At 43.2% G+C, this 20,046-nt stretch overlaps 3 protein-coding genes across 4 annotated transcripts in view; 1 reads left to right on the top strand and 2 right to left on the bottom strand.

The window, feature by feature from the left end:
- LOC124271372 (high affinity cationic amino acid transporter 1-like) overlaps positions 1-540 on the bottom strand; it is a 54,406-nt gene extending 53,866 nt beyond the window's left edge. For both annotated transcript variants that reach the window (XM_046706470.1, XM_046706471.1), the window contains exon 1: positions 420-540. The gene's annotated coding sequence lies outside the window, so the exon portion shown is untranslated. The remainder of the gene's footprint in view (positions 1-419) is intronic.
- Positions 541-7,700: 7,160 nt separating this feature from the next.
- On the top strand, positions 7,701-12,251 carry LOC124271371 (cannabinoid receptor 1-like). The gene is made up of 2 exons (XM_046706465.1): positions 7,701-9,079; positions 11,207-12,251. The coding sequence occupies exons 1-2, from the start codon at positions 8,341-8,343 to the stop codon at positions 11,497-11,499; spliced, it is 1,032 nt and encodes a 343-aa protein (XP_046562421.1). The 5' UTR covers positions 7,701-8,340; the 3' UTR covers positions 11,500-12,251.
- Positions 12,252-18,511: 6,260 nt separating this feature from the next.
- LOC124271370 (coiled-coil domain-containing protein 115-like) lies at positions 18,512-20,004 on the bottom strand. The gene is given in 3 exon segments (XM_046706463.1): positions 18,512-18,972; positions 18,975-19,242; positions 19,942-20,004. Coding segments are annotated over 2 exon segments (606 nt in total). The 5' UTR covers position 19,242; positions 19,942-20,004; the 3' UTR covers positions 18,512-18,633.
- Between the last annotated feature and the right edge of the window lie 42 nt (positions 20,005-20,046).

Here is a 20,046-nt window from a genome sequence, read left to right as displayed (position 1 = left end):
AATAATCGAGACTGGACCAGACCATTCGACAACTGACATCAAAAGCATCGATGTACGCAAATGCGAACGCTGACATGTGTCAATCAAGTCAGAAAGTCTTGATAACCCGATCCCGTTAGTCGCCACTTACAAGTCCTGGTTGCTGCAGACTAATTCTAACCAGCATCTTCACCGTGTAGATTGTTTTTTATATGATATAACATAGAACTTATATCAGGGACTATATGTCAATCTAGGGTCTTAACATCATGTAAAGCATGTGCATACGTGAGCACAAACATCCACATAACGAGGGCGGTAATGTACCGACCGCAACATTATTAATCCATAAAGGGTATACATATCTACTATCATATCACCATAAAGTACACGTCCAATGTAGCGTAACTACCGTAAAATACGACCCGGACATAACTCACCTGGCGGTTCCTTTGATGTCGTTAATTGCAGGTGATTCAGCTACAAATATCACGATGTAGGCCGAGTGTGCGTATCAGTCTATGTGTGTCAGTACATGTCTAGATATTCTTTATCTGTGGCTGATTGTCACCAACCCAATACAATTCATGGATCATGGACATCGGACGTGATTTGATCACATGCTGCAACCACGGTCATTTGATACACCTACACGTGACGTCACGCTGATTGGGGGCGTGGACGACGAAAGCTAAAAGTACCCGTATTGTTTGCTACCTGTCAGGTGTAATCTTTCATATGCTATATCTGCACAAGTGTTGAAAGACAAATAGTTGCCACGGGTTATTTTGATACTTAAATAATTTCACTGGTTTTTCATGTCTCATGGTAGTGTTTCTAAACCGAACTAAATCGACACTTTTTACTTTTTTGTATCGATTCGGACCGCGAACAACGATTTGCATTTTTGTTTAAAAAAACATGAAAAACGTTGAAATGTGTTGGTTTTTTGTTCGAACGAACGTTCTTACACGTAAAACTACACACGTTTCGCCAACAAAATTATTCTTGATCAATGCATAATTAAATCTCGGATTGCTACAAGAACCTTTTACCGAGCAAAGCCATCACTGGTATAAGTAAGTGCCTGAAAATCAGTGTTATTTACATTGCACTGTTAACAAAATTAGTATTGATTTTGTATCGTACTGAATAGAACGACACAAACCTTTTAAAGAAAGAAATCATATAATTTTTTTTTTGTTAAATACACATGTACAGCTACACACTGACTTCTGTTTTTATTTCTACTGAACCTAAATGGTACATGTGCTACCACCATACTCTATATCGTAAATACATCGATGATTACTTGCGTGTGTATATCCCCGTTGAGTGAGTGAGTGGGTGAGTGAGTATGGCTTTACGCCGCCTTTAGCAATATTCCAGTAACATCACGGCGTGGGTCACCAGAAATGGGTTTCACACATTGTACCCATGTGGGGAATCGAACCCGGGTCTTTGGCGTAACCACAAGGCTACCCCACCACCCCATATCTCCGTTGAGTGAGTGAGTGAGTATAGTTTTACGCCGCTTTTAGCAATGTTCCAGCAAGCACGGCGGGGGGACACCAGGAATGGGCTTAACTCATTGTACCCATGTGGGGATTCGAACCCGAGTCTGCAGCGTGACGAGGGAACGCTTTAACCACTAGGCTACCCCACCGCCCCCATATCTCCGTTGAAGATGCGGGTTAGAATTGGTCATCAGCAACCAGTGCTATTCGTAAGGAGCGACTAACGGGATCGGGTGGTCAGGCTCGCTGCGTATATCGATGCTCATGATGTCGATCACTAGATTGTCTCTTCCAGACTGGATTATTTGAAGACCGTCGTCAGACAGCAGGAATATTGCTGAGTGCGACGTTAAAGGAGAACACTAACGAAAACAAAACTGTTCATAGATGTAAAGGCATTCTAAAAGTCAACTTCCGTGATTAAAATTGAACAAAAAGTTTGTAAAATCGCAATAAACACACACACAAAAACGTACTCGTATTTCCGCCTATTACGGAAACACCCGACAGTTAACTAGCAGTGGGGGTATCACGTGACATGACGTCATATGTGCCTGTTGCTGATGGCTTCCTCTTTGATTTTACTTAACAACTTAACAGTGTCCATGGATTCTGAAACAATACAAGATGATCCTGATGTCATTTCTGAAATGCATGTTACACCGTATCAATAGGATCCGATTTTTCATCTTGCAAGACAATCTTCCAGTGAAGATGAAGAAGAAGAATCAAGTCATTTGCAAACGATGTGACAGCTGTATTTCTCTCACAATCAATATTCATTCTCATTGACCCGAACTAAAGAGTAGGGTTGAAACTGTTTCCGATGCCGGCGCGTGACGATAGCTATCAACAACGTATGAGTGTGCATCGAAACGGCAAACACACGTAACTTATTAATTAAAAAACCCGCAGGCAAATCTGAAGAGAATTCAAATCACAGTATAGATAGTGTTGTTACTCGTATTCTCGGCAAAGACCACATTTCACCTGTCCTTAAAACTCCCCACTGGCTGCCGGTCAAGGGACACAGACACTATACACATTGGTTCACCTGGGCACATATAGTGTGTTTGGGGTGGTTGCATGTTGTTTAACGACGGCAGTCTGCAAATAATCGAGTCTGGACCAGACAATCCAGTGATCAACTGCATGAGCATCGATCTGCGCAATTGGGAACAATTTAGCGAGGCTGACCATCCGATCCCGTTAGTCGCCTCTTACGACAAGCATGGGTTACTGAAGGTTCATTCTAACCCGGACCTTCACGGGTATTGGACCAGACGAACCAGTGACTGACATAAGCATCGATCTACGGGATACGATCAATGGGATACGATATCAAGCATTAACCGAGTCAGCGACCCTGATCACCATATCCCATTGGTCACTTTATACAAGTATGGGTTTCTGATGGCCAATTCTTCATTCGTCGAGTGAGTGAGTTTAGTTTCACGACGCTTTTAGTAATATTCCAGCAATATCACAGGGGAGAACACCAGAAATGGGCTTCACATACTTTACTGTGACGAGCGAACGCTTTAACCGCTAGACTACCCTACCGCTCCTCCCGGTACGTCGAGCGCCTGTCGATGAATATTAGGCACTATATAAAAACTCATCATTATTATTACTAAAAGTTAATAAATATTTGCTAAAAATGTTTCATTTTAATAAAATAACAATTTTAAAACGATTCAGTTCACTCGATACTCCGACTGTATAATGTTTTCTGATGTCTTCAATCCCCTCTAAAGAGCTGCGGACAGAATAGATTGTTTAATTTGAGTGTATGTTGTTTTACGTTACTAAAGTTGATTGATATCACGGCGAACTGTAGGAAAATTGAATTTTATGTCAGGCAAACCAGACTGACTGAGTTTGGTTTTACGCCGCTTTTAGCAATACTCCAGCAACATCACGGCGGGGGACACCAGAAATGGGCTTCACACATTGTACCCATGTGGGGATTCGAACCCGGGTCTTCGGCGTGACGAGCCAACGCTTTAACCACTTGGCTACCCCACCGCCCCCAGGCAAACCAGAGGTCGACGGCATGAACATGTGCATCTGACATGGAAACGTGCACTGAGACAATCCGAATGCCGCTGCGATCAACTCGCTTCACGGGTGTTTGGTAAGAACAGAGGATATGTCCTTTCTGATTCATTTTTTAATCCAATTTTCGATACCATCTCACTCACCAGTTGAGTGGAGAAATACTAATAAGATTCATTTCACGGGAGCTTCAATCTATTTTGAATTTGAATCTGCTGACAAGAACGGTTTCCTTGCTGGTTGTTTGACGACGCACTCAGCAATATTCCAGCTATATGGCGGCTGTCTGTAAATAATCGAGTTTGGACCAGACTATCCAGTGATTAACAGCATGCGCATCGATCCACGCAATTGGGATACGATGACATGTGTCTGTCAAGTCAGCAAGCTTACGTTAGTCGCCTCTTACGACAAGCATGGATTACTGAAGATCAATTCTAAACCGGACCTTCACGGGTCCCAGTGCTTAAAGAGTCACTCCGTAGATCCGCAATCGTAACACGTGAATTGACTTTCACTTACCTTAAACAGTAATGTCGGATTCTGATTGCCTGAGACCTAAAACGTTAACTCACAAGTGAGGCACGTCTGTTATGGTCCTGGCTCGAATTGCCGAACTGTTGGCTTTGCATTTGCAAGATACCAACCGCAATTTTGCCGAACTGTGGTATTCTTACTGAATCGAACTAAAACCTGGAAAAGACATACAGGGAAGATCAATTCTCTGTCAGCCACTGGTAACTTGGGTTGATATACAATAACTGTCAGTTCATCTCGCCCTTCCATGATTTCCTTTGAATATTTGCCATGAAATGTCTGGAATGACGTCGCCAGGTATAGTCCGTTTGGCTCAAAATCGGACCGATGAATTGCAATCTAACTCGAAAACTACTAAACATATAATGCTAGATGAAACACTGATCATAATCAAAACATTAGACCAACTCTGTAATTGTTTTTGCAGAATTTATGTCCCAAAAAAATGCAAAAAAGTTGTTTAACAAACTATCATTAAAATTTTGACACAGTTCACTATTTGTTACGAGGGAGGGGTGCAAAGAGCGGAACAGCCAGATGTTACGATCACTCTCCACTATACCCTGGATGCATCCACGGCTTGGCACGATAATTATATTACCTCCCTTTGCTGGCTCCGCATTCTCACAGTAGCCAATCAGCTAAGCCGCCGTTACATCCGAGCTTGCCAGTGTTAAAAAAGATAGCGGTCGCAGTCACGAAGGTTTGTTCGCAGTGCCACTCAGATTTTTGAGGAAATAATACAGACAAATTGACAGATCTGAAACTTTCAAAAAATATATAAAAGAACTCCTTCTACCTCTTTCAGAGTACCTCTGCATCAATTGTGTTGCCAAGTTTAAAGGGTTAGATAATTTAAGAAGCGAAAGTGTAAGAGTTTTGATTGGTTCGCTCAACTTCCCAGCGTAGACGCCTGATTGGATAAAAAGCCAGCCAAGGGATCGAGGTAATAAAATCATCGGGCCAAGCCGTGGATGCATCGAGGGTATAGTGGAGAGTGGTCGTAACGTATACCCTGGAGATTATCGAGGATGAGGTAAATGATTCAATAACTTTGTCGGCGCGTGCTCCGCGTACACCTGGCTGTTCCTCTCTTTGCAGCCCTCCCTCGTAACAAATAGTGGACTTTGTCAAACTTTAAATGATAGTTTGTTAAACAACTTTGTATATTTTAGGACATAAATTCTGCGAAAAAATCACAGAGTTGGTCTGATGTTGTGATTATGATCAGTGTTTCATTGAGTATTATATGTTTAGTAGTTTTCGAGTTAGATTGCAATTCATCGGTCCGATTTTGAGCCAAACGGACTATAACTGATGGGGAGCTTGGTACATCCGCAAAACATGTCATTCGCAGAAATTTGAAGAAAATGAACAGTATCCACCAGTTAGCGCATAAATGATTTGTGTGTCATTACATAATGGTAACCTGATACAGCCACACGGATACAACACGATCAGATTATCTGAGCTCATCCGTCATCACAACGTGTTAAGGGAAGCAGTGGGTTTGTTGTTCCTGTCCCGTTATTACGTTCACATAGGGGTAACATAAACATACATAAATGAGCTCACAGCCCACACTGCACTAATAGAGAATGTCTTAGACTTGCACTAGTCTCTAAGATAATAATTTATGATTTAAATGATAATTTCTAAAACACAGACTAGCGTCCTTAGACTGTCCGATAATCTAGACTTGCCTCTTTAAAGAATAGAAGTACTGTACATCCGTTGGCTTAACATTCAGTACAGCCTTAGAGCAAGGCTAAGAACATCTCAGCGTGAGAATATCCAGAGATGGTCTTAAAAACAATTAAACTATTTTCTTTCTCATCCGCTGTTCAGGAATAGCATGAATGTAATTTTATGTTGTAAGTTATTTGACTGTTGTGTTAGGATGATCCAGACAGCAATCAGTTTTACGACTTGTCGTAGCAATCAGTTTTACGACTTGTCGTAGCAATCAGTTTTACGACTTGTCGTAGCAATCAGATTTGCGCCTTTTCGTAGTTATCAGTTTTACGACTTGTCGTAGCAGTCAGTTTTACGACTTGTAATAGCAATCAGTTTTGCGACTTGTCGTAGCAATCAGTTTTACGACTTGTAGCAATCAGATTTGCGCCTTTTCGTAGTTATCAGTTTTACGACTTGTCGTAGCAATCAGTTTTGCGACTTCTAGTAGCAGTCAGTTTTACGACTTGTCATAGCAACCGATTTCATGATTTGTGATAACAGCCAATTTCATTATTTGTTATAGCAACTACTTTTAGGACTTATCACAACAACCAATTTTACGCCTTGTCATACGCCTTGTCATAGAAACCAATTTCAAGACCTGTCACAGCAACCAATCCAACAACTTATCAGTAATCAGTCTCACGACGAGCCAGTCTCAATTCGGTTCCATTTCGTTGATCACCCAATTCATCAATTCAGATGCACACGCGGAGCCAGGTGCGCGCATGTTTGACGAAGTAATGTTCGTCTCATATGTTAACTGCCCGACACCATTAGTATGTTTTCACGCCTCTCATCTTGTGGTTATAGTTTGAGTGAGTTAGGTTGATGTCCTACTTAACAATATCAAGCTGTACGACTGCGGTCGGTGAATCTACGAGTTCGGACCTGCTAAGCCAGTGATCAATATTATGAGGATCTATTGGTGACACGCAACCGACCACGTCACCGAACGGGGCAAACATATCCCAGTCGCCTCACGATTTTGAGGGGGCGTGTGTATATTTACCTGGAAACGCTGGGATGGTAAAACCCATACGTGGAACACGTAGCGACGTTCTGAACTGGGTGCGCTTACAGTATTCCCTCATCCGGTTCTTTGTTTGGTACCAGTTTTCTAAATGTCACTACTAAGTTTGCGTAGTATTAGGATAGTTTGTGGCTTTACAGCTCATTTGTACATATCCGATGGCAATTGGCTACAAATAATATTTTATGTCTGCACCATCTTCCTAAATCGACTAGCTCCACAGACGTAAACTTTATTTCATCAACGTTAATTGAATCTGGAAATGGAGGTGTTTTTATGTCGCCATCTTGAAAACCAGTATTCTTTTATTTCGGCCTTGAATCCTACTTTCATATCAACAAACTCTAGGAGCACCTGCATTACGCCAGGGATCGTGAGATAGACGGTATATGAACTCATGACCAGTGACCAATTCCTTACAGTGAAGGGGCGGTGGGGTAGCCTAGTGGTTAACGCGTTCGCTCGTAACGCCGAAGACCCAGATTCGATTCCTCACATGGGTACAATGTATGAAGATCATTTCTGGTGTCCCCGCCGTGATATTGCTGGAATATTGCTAAAAGCGGCGTAAAACTATATGCTCACTACTCCTTACAATGAAACGCATAGCTTCAGACCTTATGGCAAACCTTGCCCTGATTCATGAATTAATTCCTGCACTTCCTGCACCACTTACGGACGTGACTGTACAATCGGAATATCTGTATACGCTGAGTGATTAATCGCTGCTTCCTCTCAGAAAGACCACAAGCTTCACAGATGGTTGAACTGTTTCGAGATAAGCACTTTGTTACATCTGGGTTGACATGTTGCTTTCAGAGGAACATTCTTTTCTAGGAATAAACTAAACGGGTTTTTTTCACAGAGGAGGTCTGCTTCCGGTCGTTTAAGATTGGTATTTCAGCACATGTCGACCTTGAGGACACTGGCTCGCTTTATAGTGAGACGTATGCGTATCACGTCTGAGATCGCAACCTTTCAGAACGAGGCTGTGCTGGCAGACGACAAATGAATACTCTAAACTTGTCTTCGTGACATCATAGTTTGACCCGATGTATGGATACAAGATGATAGCATGTGTTTAACGGCATATCCGCCTCCTTCGTGAAGTGAAGCGTTAGGAAATAGCAAGCATTTCCTGAACTGACGGGAAAGAAATATTCAGCGTTGTCAGGCTTAATGAGGATTCTCTGGACGTATTAATAGTGTTGCATCACGGGACACACGTGATGATGGGGGTAGGTTCAGATCAAACTGAGTGCAGGCTTTCAAGACACGGCGCCATTGACTGTTTTTGTTGCTTCGTAGAAGTTCTAGAAGACCCCATCCTTTTCAACTAACTGTTCCAGAGAAGGTTCGTCTTAAAAGAAGCATTGCTCATATACAGAGTATGATTCTTGGTATGTTGACAGGTCGTTCAGATGTTAACACCAATCAATGAATTAAGGCAACTTCGGACGTTTATTGAAGGGAGTCATCATGTGTAGGAATGGTTCGTACTTGTTTGAGACATTGAACTCCTACTGCGTAACCTCTGAGGATCTCGCCATCAACATTTGCATCGCAATAGCCGCTGTGTTCATCGTCGTCATTAACGTCATGGCGTTGGTGACCTTACGGAGCTGCTCCGATATGGACGACCCCTCCAACTACTTCATCACCAATCTTGCCGCGGCGGACGCCTTGACGGGGATATTTGTACTCTACGACACCGTGTACAACGTTCTCCAATTCAAGAATTACATCGAGTGTGTGATCCGTGTCGGTCTTTTTGCCGCCGTCAATCTAGCTTCTGTACTGAATCTTACAACGTTGACGTTGGATCGCTATGTTAAGATCACCTTCCCCTTTGCATACATACGTCACGTGTCATTCGTGAAGGTGAAGGTCATTGTGGGGATGATATGGAGTTTATCAATCATTGTCGGTTCTCTCCCTTTCTTTGGATGGAGCTCGATGGATATTTCCAAAGTTTGCAGCGTGTTCGGGATTATGACGTCATCGTATCAGTTGTTCCTGATCTCGTTGTTTGCCGTTCCCCTTTTGGTAATAATTTATGCATACGTTAAACTAGTTATCCTTGCGCATGAACACAGTCGGGAGATTACGTCACTCCAGGGAGCCCGCGCAAGCGGCAGGAACTTTCTCAAGACGTGGAGGTCGGTGAAGACGGCGTTAATTATTGTCGGAGCGTACTTCATTTGCTGGATGCCCGTGGGTGAGTAGACTTAATGAGTGCACTAGTTTACAAGACTATCACTAGTATCAGGATACTCTAATCATCTGAAGCCAGTCCAGGCGTTGTGTCATCAAGGGAGGTTGGTGTAATGGTCAAATATTCAAATTAGTTTAGAGATTGATCATGTGGTGCGGGATGAGATGGTACAGCTGACTGGAGCTACATATGTTATATTTGGGATAACACTTTCTCAGTAAATTACTTTTGTCTAGTACTTTGTTAGGTTGAGTCCCATCCAGGATTCGACGACATGTCACCATACAGAAAACGTCAATGACCGTCATATATGCATAATTGTGACACAATGGTATTGCCCTGTGAAGTCGCATTGAGGTGAGGTGAAATTGGGTTTAACGTCGTACTTGAGAGTATTTTGCTCATATGGCGACGTGCATGCGCGTGTGTGTATGTGCGGCTTCCTGTTCTAGCCCAGACTGAAGCTGGTTTTATAGTGCTAGCCCACTGAGATACCATGTCGCAGTGAAGCATGAATACTCCACTCAGACACATTATACTGACTCCGAGCCGACCAGTCCTTGTTGTACCCATTAATGCCGAGCGCCAGGCAGGGACCAACAAGTAGCATATTTTAACGTCTTTTGGTATGACGCGGTCGGGGATCGAACCCGCGGCCTTCCGCTCTCCGGGCGGACGCTCTAACCACTACACCACGGAGGCGGTCGAAGTCGCACTGAAAAAGTTCTTCTTCTGTTGACTTGAGGGAATGTACGAGATGATGAATACACAGTGCTGTTTTAGAATGATGGCACCCGGTGGGACGGATCGCTGACTTTGTGTGCTGGCGATTAGGCGCCTGACTCTGAGTGTAAGGGTTCGAATCCCGGATGGGACTCAACCAAACAGAAGTATTAGAATCTGTACTTTACTAAGAAAGTGTTGATAAGGACGAACCTTTTGGAAAAACAACTTCTTTATTCCTCCAACTTCTACAAAATGCCTCATAAACAAGTTAGAAAGTGTAATCTCAAATATGGACCATGTTACATTACGAGATTAACGATGTGACCGTGCCTCTCTGTTGTAGAGTTGATAGAAAACAGAACGCTGTGTTGCTTTGATAGTCCGTGGGGCCTAATGCTATTTTAAAATAGAATCAACGTTAAGATAAATGGATATCTTAGCCAAATATTTTGATGACACTGTGACATTACACCTTGTTTTAGCAACCTTGAGTTCCTCTAGTACAACACATGTAAGCAAATAGCTCATGATACACCGATTTAACGCGTGCGATTGGGTAACATCTTGGTGAAAACGATAAAGGTTGGTTGGTTGGTTTGTTGTTTAACGCCGCACTCAGCAATATTCCAGCTATGTGGCGGCGGTCTGTAAATCGAGTCTGGACCAGACAATCCAGTGATCAACAGCATGAGCATCGATCTACGTAATTGGTATACGATGACATGTGTCAACCAAGTCAGCGAGCCTGACCACCCGATCCCGTTAGTCGCCTCTTACGACAAGCATGGGGTACTGAAGACTCAGTTCTAACCCGGTCTATTTTGTAAGGGCCAATTGCAATGTTTCATATTATATTAGACATGTGAAAATCCAGATGAAAATTGGTCTTCAGCAACTCATGCTGTTGTAAGAGGGGGTGGGATCAGTTGGTCAGACTCACAGACTCTCTTGTTGCATGTTCTTGTATCCCAATTGTGTTGATTAATGCTAAACATACCTAATATTAGATACGTCACCACGGAATAACTACGTTTTGTTTGTTGCAGTTTCGCCTACATCACTGACTGGCTGACTGAGTATGGTTTTACGCCGTTTTAGCAATAAAAAGCCACCATAGCCACCAAACAAGGGCGTCTATTTTCTTTTGCCCAGTTGTTTGTCCAAGGGGGGATCCTTTCTTGTTGCGTGGGGCGGTGGGGTAGCCTAGTGGTTATAGAGCGTTCGCTCGCCGCGCTGAAGATCCGGGTTCGATTCCCCACATGGGTACAATGTGTGAAGCCCATTTCTGGTGTCCTCCGCCGTGATATGGCTGGAATATTGCTAAGAGGGCGTAAAACTAAACTCACTCACTCACGTTGCATGTGATATCTGTTTATCACCTACCCACAATTTCTGTTATCACAGGACTGTTCACTCTGCTGGTTCTGCTCACGGACATCCGAGCGTCCCTACCAACTTCCCCAGACGTCGTCTTCACGTACCTCCTTGGTATCGGCGTCCTTAACAGCGTCCTCAACCCGATCATCTACGCCACCAAGATCCCAGTGTTCAGGAAGCGCCTCAGGACCGTGTTCTGTGTCAGCCGGGTGCAGCACATCCACCAAATGTCCGTCAGATCAGCCGCCAGTTTGTTCAGAGGAGAACCTAGCTCTCCCAGACGGCAAACATCGACGTCCTTGAACGAAGATCTGTCTTAATAATAGGGCGGATAACAGACCAAAATAGACCAAATCGTTCACTTTGTGATACAAGCACCAAAGTTGGCATGATTGCTCACTATGTGCTCCCTGTTCAGAAAATAACGTTGGCCAGTCAAAAATCCAAGATGGCCGTCATTTTTCAAGATGGCCTCCACTGTTTGAACAAAAATAGTATCTTTTTCCTTTGACCATTATTTATGACAGATTTCGTTCATCCAGATGTCTAATTTCACTGGTTGCAGAACCATGTCTTGTTTATTTATAATTTCGCAATGGCAACAGGTAAACAGTGTATAGTGGTCTGCAGGCATTTGTTTCTTTAACGACAAACATGTACGTCCTTGAACGAAGGCCTCTCTTAATTTCGCAAAGGCAACATCTAAACAGCTTTTATAACACCGTAGGCGTGAGATTCTGATTAAGAGCTGATATTACTGTGCAGACAAGAGTTACAATAGCGGGAAACACCTTGTACTTAAACGAAGACTGTGTTTAACTTCCTAAAGGCCAGGGTGTAACAGCTCATATTAGCAATGGACTTGCTACAAAGAACCTACTTCTAATTCAATTTTTTTATTAATTTCTATAACCAACAATCATTTTACTTGAATGAATATGTTTTTGAAGGTTGAGTTGATTTTGACAACCTATCTCATAATAACAATGCTTATGTCAGTGTCATAAGGGTCCAGCTGTAAAACCGTAAATGTTCTTGAAAATAAATGATTAATTAATTTGTAAGGTTCTTCCATGGTTGTTACATGTTGATTATATTGGAAACTTCATTTCCTGTCCCCCAGCCATAAGGGACCGTTCATAATTTATGGCTATGGGTGGGGGTGATGATGCATAAACTTTAAGGGGTGGGGTCATTCACTTTGTATATGCTTCTCCATTTAAATCTTCAGTCACATGTAACAGGTGGGGTGTCAATCACCAGCAACAAAGCGGAGTGTGAGTCACCTGTAACAAGGTGGGGTGTGAATCACCTGTAACAAGGTGGGGTGTGAGTCACCTGTAACAAGGTGGGGTGTGAGTCACCTGTAACAAGGTCACCTGTAACAAGGTGTGAGGAGTCACCTGTAACAAGGTGGGGTGTGAGTCACCTGTAACAAGGTGGGGTGTGAGTCACCTGTAACAAGGTGGGGTGTGAGTGAGTCACCTGTAACAAGGTGGGGTGTGAGTCACCTGTAACAAGGTAGTGTGTGAGTCACATGTAACAAGGTGGGGTGTGAATCACCTGTAACAAGGTGGGGTGTGAGTCACCAGTAACAAAGTGGGGTGTGAAGCACCTGTAACAAGGTGGGGTGTGAGTCACCTGTAACAAGGTGGGGTGTGAGTCACCAGTAACAAGGTGGGGTGTGAATCACCTGTAACAAGGTGGGGTGTGAGTCACCTGAAACAAGGTGGGGTGTGAGTCACCTGTAACCTGTAGTGAGTGAGTGAGTGAGTTTAGTTTAGTTCACTGTATACAGATTCCTATAAACAGGGCGATTAGGATTATGTATGTTTCAAACAAGCTTAACAATGAAACAATCGAAACATGCATATCTGTAGGCAAAGTTGAGTTTGGGTAGATCCTGACTGGAATTGGCTCATTGTCTATTCTGAACTAAAATTGGTCCTAAGGCCCCCTTCCCCCCCAAAAGAATGTTGTGGTTCCGATGAGTTTAGTTTTACGCTGCACTCAGCAATATTCCAGCTATATGGCGACGGTCTGTAAATAATCGAGTCTGGACCAGACAATCCTGTGGTCAACAGCATGAGCTTCGATCAGCGCAACTGGGAACCGATGACATGTGTCAACCAAGTCAGCGAGCCTGACCACCCGATCCGTTAGTCGCCTCTTACGACAAGCGTGGGTAACTGAATATCAATATTCTAACCCGGACCTTCATGGGTCTGAGCCACCTGTAACAAGGTGGGGCATGAGTCACCTGTAACAAATTGGGATAAGAGTCACCTGTAACAAGGTGGGGCATGAGTCACCTGTAACAAATTGGGATAAGAGTCACATGTAACAAGGTGGGGCATGAGTCACCTGTAACAAATTGGGATAAGAGTCACATGTAACAAGGTGGGGCATGAGTCACCTGTAACAAATTGGGATAAGAGTCACATGTAACAAGGTGGGGTGTGAGTCACCTGTAACAAGGTGGGGCATAGCTCAGTCACCTGGTGGGGCATATGAGTCACCTGTAACAAGGTGGGTGGTGTACCTGTAACAAGGTGGGGCATGTCACCTGTAACAAATTGGGATAAGAGTCACCTGTAACAAGGTGGGGCATGAGTCACCTGTAACAAATTGGGATAAGAGTCACCTGTAACAAGGTGGGGTGTGAGTCACCTGTAACAAATTGGGGGGCATGAGTCACCTGTAACAAATTGGGATAAGAGTCACCTGTAACAAATTGGGATAAGAGTCACCTGTAACATGGTGGGGCATGAGTCACCTGTAACAAGGTGGGGCATGAGTCACCTGTAACAAGGGGCATGAGTCACCTGTAACAAATTGGAGTCACCTGTAACAAGGTGGGGTGAGTCACCTGTAACAAGGGATGAGTCACCTGTAACAAGGTGGGGTGTGAGTCACCTGTAACAAATTGGGATAAGAGTCACCTGTAACAAATTGGGATAAGAGTCACATGTAACAAGGTGGGGCATGAGTCACCTGTAACAAATTGGGATAAGAGTCACCTGTAACAAGGTGGGGCATGAGTCACCTGTAACAAATTGGGATAAGAGTCACATGTAACAAGGTGGGGCATGAGTCACCTGTAACAAATTGGGATAAGAGTCACCTGTAACAAGGTGGGATGAGTCAAGTCACCTGTAACATGGTGGGGCATGGAGTCACCTGTAACAAGCCTGTAACATGGTGGAGTGTGGGGCATGAGTCACCTGTAACAAGGTGGGGCATGAGTCACCTGTAACAAATTGGGATAAGAGTCACCTGTAACAAGGTGGGGTGTGAGTCACCAGTAACAAATTGGGATAAGAGTCACCTGTAACAAGGTGGGGCATGAGTCACCTGTAACAAATTGGGATAAGAGTCACATGTAACAAGGTGGGGCATGAGTCACCTGTAACAAGGTGGGTGTGTGAGTCACCTGTAACAAGGTGGGATATGAGATGCCTGTAACATGGTGGAGTGTGAGTCACCTGTAACAAGGGGCAAGAGTCACCTGTGGGGCATGAGTCACCTGTAACAAATTTGGATAAGAGTCACATGTAACAAGGTGGGGTGTGAGTCACCTGTAACAAGGTTGGGTGTGAGTCACCTGTAACAAGGTGGGGCATGAGTCACCTGTAACAAATTGGGATGAGTCACATGTAACAAGGTGGGGCATGAGTCACCTGTAACAAGGTGGGGCATGAGTGACCTGTAACAAGGTGGGACATGAGTCACCTGTAACAAGGTGGGTGTGTGTCACCTGTAACAAGGTGGGATATGAGATGCCTGTAACATGGTGGAGTGTGAGTCACCTGTAACAAGGTGGGGTGTGAGTCACCTGTAACAAGGTGGGACATGAGTCACCTGTAACAAGGTGGGGCATGAGTCACCTGTAGCAAATTTGGATAAGAGTCACATGTAACAAGGTGGGGTGTGAGTCACCTGTAACAAGGTGGGGTGTGAGTCACCTGTAACAAGGTGGGACATGAGTCACCTGTAACAAGGTGGGGTGTGAGTCACCTGTAACAAGGTGGGATATGAGATGCCTGTAACATGGTGGAGTGTGAGTCACCTGTAACATGATGGAGCGTGAATCACCTGTAAGGCCGTGGGATATGAGTCACCTGTTATGTGGTGGGACGTGTTACCTGTAACAAGGTGTGATGCGAATGACCTGTAAGAAGGTGGGATGTGAGTCATCTGTAAGAAAGGTGTGATTCACCTGTACCATGGTGAGTGAGTGAGTGAGTTTAGTTTTACGCCACACTCAGCACTATCCCAGCTATATGGCGGCAGTCTGTAAATAATCGAGTCTGGACCAGACATCCAGTGATCAACAGCATGAGCATCGATCTGCGCAATTGGGAACCGATGATGTGTCAACCAAGTCAGAAAAACTGACCATGCGATCCCGTTAGTCGTCTCTTACGACAAGCATAGTCACCTTTTATGGCAAGCACATGGGTTGCTGAAGACCTATTCTACCCCGGATCTTCACGGGTCACCTGTATCATGGTTGGGTGTGAGTCACCTGTAAAGAGGTGGAATGTGAGCCACCTGTGATGTGGTGTGGGGGTAGGGTTGTCATGTGTAACAAAGGTGTGAGTCACCTGTAACAAGGTGGGTTGTGAGCCACTTGTAACATGGTGGGGGTGTTATCTGTAAGAAAGGTGTGAGTCGCATGCAACATGTCAGGTGTCATCTATCATCTGTGACAAGGTGAATGTGAGCCACCTGTTACAAAGCGGGATGTTAGTCAGCTGTAACATGGTTGGATGTGAGACGCCTGTTACAGTGAGTGAGCCAGTGTCCACAAGGTCGAAGTGCTGAAATCCCAATCTTAAACGGACGGAAGCAGACCTCCTCTGTTAAAAAAAACCTGTTCAATTTATTCCTAGAAAAGAATGTTCCTCTGAAAGCTACATGTCAACCCAGATGTAACAAAGTGCTTATCTCAGAACAGTTCAACCATCTGGGAAGCTTGTGGTCTTTCTGAGAGGAAGCAGCGATTAATCACTCAGCGTATACAGATATTCCGATTGTACAGTCACGTCCGTAAGTGGTGCAGGAAGTGCAGGAATTAATTCATGAATCAGGGCAAGGGTTGCCATAAGGTCTGAAGCTATGCCTTCCATTGTAAGGAGTAGTCAGCATATAGTTTTACGCCTTTTTTAGTAATATTCCAGCAATATCACGGTGGGGAACACCAGAAATGGGGTTCACACATTGTACCCATGTAGAGAATCGAACCTGGGTCTTCGGCGTGATGGCCGATAGCTTTAACCCTAGGCTACCCCACTGCCCCACTGAGAGACAGACTACAAGTCTTTCTAAGTATAACCTGCAGGACTGCTAGAATAAAAATCATTCATTGTATACAGATACCTATAAACAGGGCGATTGGGATTATGTCTGTTTCAAACAAGTTTAACAATGAAACAAGCATATCTGTAGGCAATTGTGCATTCTGAACTAAAATTCATCCGTTAGTCGCCTCTTACGACAAGCATGGCTTGCTGAAGACCAATTCTAACCCGTGTCTTCACGGGTCAGTGAAGGAGAGCGGGATCACTAAATCACTCATAAACTTTTATTCCGGACTAGACATACAACATGTCATTCATGCTCTCATTACAATTCAGAATAATTCATATCAAATCCATACATCATCTCATGACATAATCAATGTACACATGGAAGATACACATATTTCCTTTAATACACAATCTCATTAAAATAAGATCTTAGCGCTTGTCATTGCTACACATTATGTGACATAGCAGTGGAGAGTATAAGACCTGAATTTAATGACATTTCTTGAATACACAAACAAAAGCACCATTCCCTTCTAATGTGGAGTTAAAATAATAATTTTAACATCATTATTACTTTAATAAGCATCAATCATTGAGATTATTAGACCTTTTGTTCTTAATAGCAAATTTTCAAAACTTAGCCTAAAGTCTGTGTGTAGGGCATATTGGTAGAGTTGATGTTGATGGTGTTGGCGTCAGTGTCGGTGTCCATGGTGTTGGTGTTGGCGTCGGTGTCGGTGTCCATGGTGTTGGTGTTGTGTTGGTGGCCTTGGTGTCTGTGTCAATGGTATTGGTGTTGGTGATGTTGATGGTGTTGGTGTCGATGGTGGTGTTGGTGTTGGCGTCAGTGTCGGTGTCGATGGTGTTGGTGTTGATGATGGTGCTTACGCCAGTGTCGGTGTGTCGATGGTGTTGGTGTTGATGTTGATGGTGTTGGCGTCAGTGTCGGTGTCGATGGTGTTGGCATGTTGGCGCATGGTGGTGTGGATGGTGTTGGTGTCGATCGTGTTGGCGTCAGTGTCGGTGTCGATGGTGTTGGTACAGTCATAACAGTAACCAACACCACAGGGGCTTGTAACACGTAAAACTAGCATAAAAATATACACTGTCACCTGGTCACTAGTGTTGGGAATTGGTTGAAATCTCACAATTGATGATTGGTTCAATACCAATGACCAATCATCGAAAAAAAATTGGTTAGCGTCAGTTTTTAGATTTTCCTAATCAGGTTGTAGTTGCAGATAAGTATAAAGAAAAAACATTTGGTTCTCTGTTGTTGTTTTTTAGAAACTGCACAAATTACATTTGCAGATTTCACATCCAGTGTAAAAATGATTCAGTTCCAGTGTAACATTAACTTCACAGAACCCTCAAGAAATATTCAGTCATGACTTTTCAGAAAGTGAAGTGAGTTTTCTTAGAAATAAACACGGTTTCAGGCCCTGACAACGTCCTAGATATGTTCCATCATCAAGTATTTCAAACTCTATTACAGCGGTTCCAAAATCGTTTGTGTTTGATTATTAGAAAACATGATCGATTGCTTGGTCGTTGGCCACTGCGACCAATCTTCGATTATTTCAATTAATCGGACCACCACTACTGGTCACTGTACCTTATGTCTTAGTACCAAATAAAAGATCCTTTTTATAGTGATAAGTGAGTGAGTGTGGTTTTACGCTGCTTTTAGCAATATTTCATCAATATCATGGCAGGGGCCACCAGAAATTGGCTTTACACATTGTATCAGCATGATGAGCCAATGCTTTAATGATTAGGCTACCCCACCGCCTGTATAGTGCTATGACCTCATCAGTGACAATACAGGCCTACACCTTGACAGTAGTTTTGCATTACAAGCCCCTGTAGTCAACACAAGTTACAGCATGTGCCATTATGTTTTCATACACAAGTACAGCTGGTCAGCAGTACACAAACACATGACTGGTCAAGCAGCTTTCTGCTGTAACTGACTGCACTGATTCTGCAGATCACATGTTCAACAGTCAGCTTGTAATTCTTTTCATGTTTGTTCAGAAGAGAGGAGTTCTCAAACAGAATATTCATTCAAAGCCAATTTCTTCCAGAAATCAGGTTGAAAATAATCAAATATTGAATAATAGCATACTTTTAAGTTCAGATCTAACTTTTAACAGAGAGCAATTTTTGTTTCTCGGCTAACAATTTCTTATATTCTTCTGTAAGATTACCAAGTTTCAGCTTCAAGTTTGCAACTGTCACAGCTAAACTTGAAGCTTCTTGGAAACTTGACTGACTTCTCCTCAGAGTTTGTGGAACAAGCACTCCAAACCATTTCAATGGATCAACATGATTAGGCTTTTCCCCTGAAGACTTGTCTTTGGCAGCATCAGAAGAATCACCCGCAGAACCAATAGTTTCAACTTCAGGAGCATCTCCATCAGAATGTTTTTCTTTCACATTTCTCTTGCGTATTATATCATCTTTCACAGAATCTTTTGAACTCTTGGTACTGGTTTTTGAAACTCAAATGTAGTGTCTTCCTTTTCTCCATTCACAAGAACGGTGAGGAGAGGGTCCATCTCATCAGGTAACTGGGTAGCACTGACGGACTTGACGCCCATGGTGTAACGAGCCCTGGACAAGTTCAAGTAGCCATCTTTCATATATTGCTCAAGCTTAGCCTGTTCCTGATACACTTGACCCAGGACATCAAAGAATTCCAGAAGGTTCTCGTCTAGCTTCTCACTTACTTCTTCTAGTTGGGTCATCCTGTCAACAAAAAACCCAAAGGAATGTTGACCAAGAATTGTTAATGTTTTCATATCAGAAAGCAAGGGGGGAAAGTAGCCATCTAGCACTAACTTCACACTGTTGCTCCTATTAGGATGATAGTATTACTGTGGGCATTTTTGTATCATGATGAAAGTCTTCCGTAAAACCTGCTGCTGGGGTCATCAAGTGTGTATTTTGACCAAATTGGCTGGGGCGATTTGACTGGCATCCGTATGGGCTCCTTTTCTCTACATTCATTGAATCATATATTTTCGGAGAGACCTATTTTATCATTTGTAGTCATAGGCTGACTCTAAGAACACTAATAGAATCTATTTGCCACAGCACTGAAATCCTTGACCTAGATATATTTCAAAAAACAAATATATTGCATCGTTGATCTCGAGCAACTCTTTCATGTGTTGATTGTGTTTTGAGTTGGTTACATCTATCGTTCTTGGGTACATGGATCTAAAACCAACAGCATTGCTGATGACGAATGGTGTAAGCATTTCAAGATAAGTCACTTGACAAGTATGGAAGGTGCTCGACGGGGTCACGTCGTGCACTGTATCCAGGTAAAAACAAATAAAATGAAAAATTTCTTTTCAAACGCATGGTCGGAATTATCGGCATAACAAATCATACTAATATAAGACAACCAAACAACCCATAGCTGTACAAAAGAAACCTTACTTATCAGCTTTCTCAACATCAACTGAGATTTCCGCACAGGATTAGTTATTTAGAGTTATCCGCCCCTAACTTGATATATGCAGAATGAAGATGCACTTTTTTCAC

Source organism: Haliotis rubra, unplaced genomic scaffold (assembly GCF_003918875.1).
Source record: "Haliotis rubra isolate DU_JTF1 unplaced genomic scaffold, ASM391887v1 Scf16, whole genome shotgun sequence".
In the NCBI taxonomy this organism is placed as follows: domain Eukaryota; kingdom Metazoa; phylum Mollusca; class Gastropoda; order Lepetellida; family Haliotidae; genus Haliotis; species Haliotis rubra.
This window is presented reverse-complemented; position numbering and strand designations above follow the sequence as displayed.